Source organism: Trichechus manatus, unplaced genomic scaffold (assembly GCF_000243295.1).
Source record: "Trichechus manatus latirostris isolate Lorelei unplaced genomic scaffold, TriManLat1.0 scaffold00092, whole genome shotgun sequence".
Taxonomy (NCBI): Eukaryota; Metazoa; Chordata; class Mammalia; order Sirenia; family Trichechidae; genus Trichechus; species Trichechus manatus.
Window position 1 is genome coordinate 7,387,838 of NW_004444028.1, and position 8,249 is coordinate 7,396,086.

The 8,249-nt window shown below is 48.3% G+C and overlaps 1 protein-coding gene across 2 annotated transcripts in view; it reads left to right on the top strand.

Moving 5' to 3' along the window:
- Nucleotides 1-8,249, top strand: part of KLHL6 (kelch like family member 6) — a 67,138-nt gene that overhangs the window by 19,993 nt on the left and 38,896 nt on the right. For both annotated transcript variants that reach the window (XM_004382298.2, XM_023736814.1), the window contains exon 2: nt 6,838-7,003. In XM_004382298.2, the coding sequence (XP_004382355.1) occupies nt 6,838-7,003 (166 nt within the window). The remainder of the gene's footprint in view (nt 1-6,837; nt 7,004-8,249) is intronic.

Sequence of the window (8,249 nt, forward strand, 5' to 3'; positions counted from 1 at the left end):
TAGGGTGAATAGGAGGAAATTACAACAGGGATGGTACAGAGTGGTGTCATCCCATGCTAGGTCACACTTGCATGCACTGACTCTGCTCTCTTTGCTGTGAAAACCTCTGTGATTGAATCTGTTGGGTTCGTATCCAACAATCGTTTTCTAACGAGAGTGCCCACTGAGCAGCATTGATGGCTAGTTAAATGCTTTTGAAATCTATTGTTTACGTTTTGACACCCACCACTTATATTCTTCAGTAGAATTTTGCTCAGTTTGCAATGAATATTATAGCCACTTCAACACATACTATCTCACGGATGCAGAGGAATTAGTTCCTGTATAAACGGAAGGGGTAACGGGATCAGAGCGAGAGCAGAGTAGGGGCAGGCAGGGTGGAGCTGGGCTAGGAATGAAGTAATGAGGGTGGTTGGGGTGAGTGCTGGCTTATGGGACAGTGATTGGGTTAGAGGTAGAGGAGGTAAGTTCAGAGACAGGTGTGGAGGTTTGGGGGGTGGTGAGCAATGGGGGAGTTGGGCTGGGTGAAAAATTCTGGGGTTGGTGAAGTTTAGGGACTGCAGCAACAGCTGGATCTCATGAGCCCAAAGTTCACATGAGGGTGTGGTTTCTTCAGGTTGTAGGCCCTGGCGTCCGGGATGTGACAGAAGTTTCCTAGACGGGTGGAGAGGGTCCCTGTGTGGTGCAAATGGTTTGCACTTGACTAGTAACCTAAAAAAGGTTGGTGATTGGAACCTACCCAGTAGCACTGCGGAAGAAGAGTCCTGGCAATCTGCTTCTGTAGGGATCACAGCCAAGAAAACCCAATGGAGCAGTTCTACTCTGTAACACATGGGGTCGCCATGAGTCAGGATTGACTGGACAGCAACAGACTTGGTTTGATTTTACGAGGCGAAGGGCACAGCGGGACAGGGCTCATCCTCAGCCTTACCCTCCGGGGGGTGTCCAATGACTTGGAGGTGCAGATTCCTGCCAGAAGCAAACACAAAGGGGCTAGGAAGGACAAGCATTCATCCATTCATTCATCTTCTCCACAAATATTTACTGAGTACCCACGGGGTGGCAGGCAGTGTTCCAGGCCCTGGCGATGTGGTGGTGAACGCGGCACAGCCCCTGCCCTCACTGAGCTCCAATTCCAGTGGGTAGACAGTAGTAAACAAGGTAACAGGTGTGTAGTCTAACCTGCGGCTGTGACGGGACTATGAAGACAAATGAAGGAGGTGAAGATGCTAGGGTGGGTCCCTCTGAGGAGGTGACGTTTGAGCAGAGACCTGAAGGAAGGATGGAGCGAGCCCACGAAGCTGGGTGGGGAGTGCTTCGGGCCGCGGCGGCACCACTTCATTCGAGGAGACGAAGACGCCCAGGCCCCTGCGTGTCTTCATGTTGATTTAGGAGAGCAGCTGGCTGGCCCAGATCTATTTCAGGCTGACACTGACTCGCTGCTGAAATGTTGGGCAATTGGCTAATGGCAGTGAGACTCTTCCTACTGTAAAATGAGGATCCTAGCAGCTGCCTCTGTTTTACAAGAATCTCATGAGAATTGGTCGGTGTCTGTCTAGAGTGTATTTTTTATTGCACAGTATCTCTTGCGTATGCTAAGAGATAAAGGGTTAACAACTAAGGCAGCTGTGTTCTCGGAGAGCGAAACCTGGGCGGATATACTGAGTGAAGCCGCTGAGCTAACCCCCGAGAAGCTGGCCTCACACTCCTGCTAATTTCCTTGGTTTTGGCGCATGGCCAAGTCCTAGACTAACAGCCCAAAGCCCTAGGTTTTGGTCCCCATTCTGTTGCTAACAACCTGTATGGCCTTGGGCAATTCACTTAACTTCTACCTCAATCTAAAAAAAAAAACCAAACCCGATGCCCTCAAGTGGATTCCAATGCATAGCGACCCTATAGCACAGAGCAGAACTGCTCCCCAGGGTTTCCAAGGAGCAGCTGGTGGATTCGAACTGCCAACGTTTTGGTGAGCAGCTGAGCTCTTAACCACTGTGCCGCCAGGGCATCTAGCATCTATAAAATGGGTGTAATAATCAAGGGAGATAGTGCTGTGTACCCCACAAAGTGCTATAAACATAAATGCAAAAGGTTATGGATATTAACGTGAAAACCCAGGGGTAGGCCACCTTGCCCAGGTGAGGCACCTTTCACGGAGACCCAACTCTGCCCAGTGTTTCCACAGACTTCCTGGGAGAGCCCCTGGAGGTCTGGGAGTTTGGTCTAGAAGAAATAGGTAGGTTTCTTCCTAGCTTCACTTTATCCATGTCCATGCACATGCGGACCTCATTTAATATTAAGTCTCTCTGTTAGACTTTTCCAGTTTTCATCTCAGTGTTTGAGATTATACAGAGTCAGCAAAATTCACCTTGCGCTAACCTTACCACCACTCCTTAGCTGAAGTAGCATTTCTAAATTCATGTTGATGGGGCTCCAGAAGCATGTTGTCTCATTTGTGTGAAGCTTCATTCAACCCCATGTTCACTGCCCACGTTCTCTAGCTAAATGCCCCATTCTCCATATATTCATGTACATTGCATTCATGTAGGTGTGCTTCATTTTATCCCCAAAACGATTGCAGATTTTCGTGACTCCAACACCAGGGCTTGGGATAGCTGCATTCTCCAATATGGTAGCCATTAGCCACAGGTGACTATTGAGCATTTGCAATATGGTTAGTCTGAATTGCGATGAGCTCTAGGTATCAAATTCACATGTGGGATTTTGAAGAAGGTATGAAAAAAAGAATATAAATTAATACTAATAATACTTAGTATTGATTACATGTTGAGATGATGATATTGGGTTAAATAAAATATATTATCAAAATGGATTTTTCTGTTTCTTATGACTTTTTTAAAATGTAGTTACTAGGCAATTTAAAATTTCATAGATGGCTTGCATCGCATTTCTATTGGGCAGCCCTGCTCTTGAGATTCAGACAAAGGATGGTTCAGAGCGCGAGCTTGTCCAACCCCTCCCAGGAGGACAAGCTGGTCTGAGAAGAAAGTGTATGGCTGCCGAGATGGCAGGATTCTTTGTGAAATCAGGAGACTACAAGGCAAGTCCTATACGATAGCACTTTTAAAGGCACGTGACAGTGCAGACAGCTCTGTGCTGCTGGCCAAGTGATTTATGGCTGAAGAATGTGACTTGTAAATCAGTCACCCGCCCATTGACATCACTGCTCCTCTGGTTCCGGGCTGGCATTTTATTAATTTTACAGGCCCTGGGATTCACGTTGGCTCTTTCTCTCGTGTTGTCGTATTTTTGTGAGGAGAAAAAGGTGAGCTGAGGGGGAAGAAGAGAAAGGTGGGAGGATTATCATTCATTAAAATGACAAGGACAGAGAGGCAACTAGAGAGAAGAGAGGGGAAAGATTTCACTGTCTAAAAAGTTCAAAAAGTCAGCTAATTAATTGTTTTTTTTCTTAAATTTTATTTTGTTGTTGTTGAGAATATACACAGCAAAACATGCACCAATTCAATCATTTCTACGTGTATAATTCAGTGACATTGATTACGTTCTTGGAGTTATGCAACCATTCTCACCCTCCTTTTCTGACTTGTTCCTCCCCCAGTAACATAAACTCACTGCTCCCTAAGATTCCTTTCTAACTTTTCAGTTTCTGTTGTCACTTTGATCCCATATAGATAGTTCTTAAAAGAGCATAATGCTCAAGGCAGAAATTTTTTACTAATTAAGCTAAACTATTGTTCGGTGTTAAGAAGACTTCAGGGGATATTTCTGGTTTAAGGCTTAAAGATTATCTCAGGGCAATAGTTTCAGGGGTTCATCCAGCCTCCATGGCCCCAGAAAGTCTGAATTCCATGAGAATTTGAATTTATGTTCTGCGTTTTCCCCCTTTGGATCAGGATTCTTCTATAGAGCATTCTGATCAAAATGCTCAGTAGTGGTAGCTGGGCACCATCTAGTTCTTCTAGTCTCATGGCAAAGGAGGCAGTTGTTCATGGAGACAATTAACCACACATTCCATACTCTCCTCCTATTCCTGACTCTTCTTCTTCCTCAGGTGAAGGAAATTGTTGTGCCCTGGGTTGCAAGCTTTTAAGACCCCAGGCTCTACGCAAGGAACTAGGAGGTAGAACAGAAGCACTAAACACATTATCAGGTATATACCCAAAAGACTTGAGAGCAGAGACTCAAACAGAGACTTGCACACCAATGTTCACTGCAGCACTATTCACGATAGCTAAAGGTTGAAGCAACCCAAATACCTATCAACAGATGAATGGATAAACAAAGTGTGGTACATACATATAATGGAATACTACTTAGCCAGCAGAAGAAACGAAGTCTTGATACATGCTGCAATATGGACGGATCTTGAAGACACTAATGACCACAACAAAAATACCAAACCCATTGCCATTAAGTCAATTCTGACTCATAGTGACCCTGTAGGACACAGTAGAACTGCCCCATAGGATTTCCAAGGAATGGCTGGTGCACGTGAACTGCTGACCTTTTGGTGAGCAGCCAAATGCTTAACCACTGTGCCATTATGCCGAGTGAAATAAGGCGGTCACGAAAGGACACATATTGTATGATCTCACTCATGTAAAAAAACAACAAAAGGCAAATGTATAGAGACCAAAGTTTATCAGTCATTACCAGGGGCGGGAAGGAGAAGGAAAGGGGGGTTAATGGCGATGGAAAAATTGCCTTGATGAAGGGTAGAGTTGCACAGCTGATTACTGTAATTGTTGTCAATAAGTTGTACACCTGTAAGAAGTTGAGCTGGCAAAAGTTGTGTGATAGATTTACTACAACAACAACAACAAAATGTAGCTGTGGAGACTGTGTATGTAGAGCCGAACACCTGATGGGATTTGGGGCCTTGGTTTGGAGGGTTAGGGTTGTGGTTTCACGGGACAACCTAGTTAACTGGCCTAATGATGCGTTCAGTGTTTCTTTGGACTTTTTGATGGCTTGGCCCTGGGACTCGGCAGTAGTGATCTTTGTTTTGCATACTGGGAAGTGGAGGAGAGAAGCTGATGAGTAATTTACAGATGTAAACAGGGGGTGGAGGCGGGGGAGGAGCAGGACTTAGGGACGTAACCCCTTCTGTGCTGATACAGAGTCCCGGTGCTGGCAAGAACATTCTGTCATCAGGGATCCAGCCTGGGGACTTCCAGGCTGCTCTCGGGAGAATGGCTCTCTAAGGCACCTGTTCACATTTCTGCAGCTCAGAACCTCCGATGACCACTGGTTGGAGACATTCCCTAGTAGGGTGGATACTGCCTCCATGAGTGCATTTCTGGGGAAAGGCTCTGGCGGTGTTACTCGCAGCTCTTTTAAGTGTAGTTACTTTAATGCTTGACTCCAATGGCACCCACCACCAGCAAATGAAAGAGAGAACGTGCTTGTTAAGAATGTTCCCTTTGAGTCCTGCCTTTGCTCATAAACCTTCAATGGCTCCCCATTGCCCACTGAAGAAAGACCTAACTCCCTAGCCTGTCTCCAGTGCCTTCCACAGTCAGGACTCAGGTTATCTTTCCCCACCAACTTCCCCCCAGGCTCCCGCTGCACTGCCCTCCCCTGCCCCACACTCTCACACAGCCACACCTCCGCTCTGTATTCATTACCCAGAAGCCCTGTCCACAGTCATCGCTTGTCAAAATTTTCCTTCTCCATGAGCAGCCATTCCTGGACCCTTGTGGCCCTTGTAGACTGTTATTTGTGCATCTCCCCCTGCTAGAGTGTGAACCACCAGGGATGAGGATAAAACAAAACAAAACAAAAAACTCCACTGCTGTTGAGCCGATTCTGACTCCTAGTGACCCTATAGGACAGAGTAGAACGGCCCTTTGGTTAGCAAGTGAGCTCTTAACCACTGTGCCCCCAGGGCTCCGGGGTGGGGATAGGTGGAGACTAACACGGAAGTCTTCTCCATATTACTTCCCTGCGTCCAAGTTAGAGGCTAACCATCTAAAAGCGCAGTCCTGGGGAGGGAGCAGGAGAGGCCTAGGCCAGAGGCAACACAGAGGAATGGCCTTGGGGAGTTTGTCCTGGGACGTGGGGATCCACAGGATGTCGGATTCAAAGTTCCCAACTGCAACTGGGAACTCAGGGACAAGAGTCCAGTGTCTGGGAAGAAGGGCAGCAGCAGGAGCCACGGGTGGTGATATCTGGGCCCCAGCCGGCCAGGCCAGGATGTGAGGCCAGGCTCCAGCCAGAGACTGCCGGAGTGAGGACAGAGAACTTAGTCATAGACCCTGTTTGGGTGCTGGCAATTGAGAAAAAAAGGACAAACGAGATTTAGGAGTCCTACAGCACTCACAGAAGAATCCCCAGCACGTTGAACAGCAGTCTTCAGCCAGTGCGGTAGCTCTGGACCTCACCAGGAGTCCCCGGGGGGTGCAAAGGGTTAACATTTAGCTGCTCACCGAAAGGTTGGCCTTTTGAGCCCACCCAGAGGTGCCTCAGAAGAAAGTCCTAGTGATCTACTTCCCCAAAAATCAGTCATTGAAAACCCTATAGAGCATTGTTCTATTCTGACACATGTGGGCCTGCCATGAGTCGGAATTCACTCCACAGCAACTGGTATCTGGGATAGAGCCCACCAGGTGTACCAGGAAGGCTCTGAGCAGCCCTTCAGACGTGTGGGTGGCCTTGGCGACCACAGCTGGGTGTGGCGGAGCGCTGATTGAATGTCCGACGTGTGTTGGGTGCTGCAAAAACAAACAGCACAGACCCGGGTCCTGGCCTTGGGGTCCTCGCTGTTCCGGGGAGGGGCAGGCAGGCTGCAGGGGGCCTCTTTAGGCCTGGATGACCAAGGGTCCTGGCAGGACTCACACCGGCACATCTCTCTTCCAGGGCCATGTTCTGCAATGATTTAAAGGAAAAGCGGGAGAAGAGGATCGTCATCAAAGGCGTGGATGCTGAGATCATGCACACCCTCCTGGATTACACGTACACCAGCAAGGCGCTGATCACCAAGCAGAACGTCCAGCGGGTCCTGGAAGCTGCTAACCTCTTCCAGGTGTGTGAACAAACAGCTCAGAGCTCTCCTCTGGAGCCCGTGAAAGCTGCGAGTCCCCCAGAAACCTGCCCGGGCAGGCTCCCGGCCTGTACCTGGGACAAGACACACAGCTGTGGAAGCTTCCCGAGAGGCAGTGAGACGGGGCACTGACTCCTTAGTGAGATGACGCCGGGGAGCTTGGTCCCTGGAGCCTAGCGTGGTTCTCGACTCCAGGAACAACGATGACAATTTGCAGAGGCCTAGTTGGAGCCCGGGTGGCACAAGCAATTCGCGATCGGCTGCTAACCTAAAGGTTAGTGGTCCTAACCCACCCAGAGATGCCTCCGAAGAAAGGCCTGGCGATCTGCTTCCATAAAGATTACAGCCAAGAAAACCCTATGGAGCAGTTCTACTCAGTAACACCCAGGGTCGGCAGGAGTCGGGGGCCGACTCGAGGGCAGCTAACAATACTCAGCACTTCGTATATGTTGCCTCTAATCCTTAGCAGAACGGGCAGAGGTGATCACTTCACCCATTTTACAGGTGGGAGAAGTAAGGCACACAGAGAATAAGTGACAGGCTGTGATTTGCACCCTGGGCTTTCTGAGTCCAGAGGGCACAGACTTGCCAGCACGGGTCTCTAGGGAAGCAGTGTCTAGGTTCAGAGAGAAGTGGGACCTTGTTTGGTCAGTACTGTGGGGTGGGTGTGAAAGAACACTGAAAAGTGGGGAGTGTTATGGAAGACGAGGTAGAGAATGCTCAGAATTAAGTTTTATTTTAAAATAACTTTTATTCTTTCCATTTGATTCTGTTTGCTTCAGTCTGATGATAATTATGTTTAAAACCCAGGGCCGTTGAGTTGTTTCTGACTCATAGCGACCCTATAGGACAGAGTAGAACTGCCCCATAGGGTTTCCAAGGAGTGGCTGGTGGATTTGAACTGCTGACCTTTTGGTTAGCAGCTGAGCACTCAACCACTTGTGCCACTAGGGCTCCATAATTATACGTAGCTTTATAAAACAATTAGGCCAAGGGACTTTGTCAGCTGCACCCGCATCACCACATCACCTGAGCTGCTGTCTCTGCCTCCGTCTAAGATGACACCCTGATCTTGGTTCTAATGGGTTAGGGCAGAGGTAACTCACTGAGGGTATGAGACTGAAGATAAACAGAGCTCAGAGACAAGCCACATCATTTCCAGGGACCAGGGTCAAGTATCACATCATTCCCAGGGACCAGGGACAAGTATCACATCATTCCCAGGGAC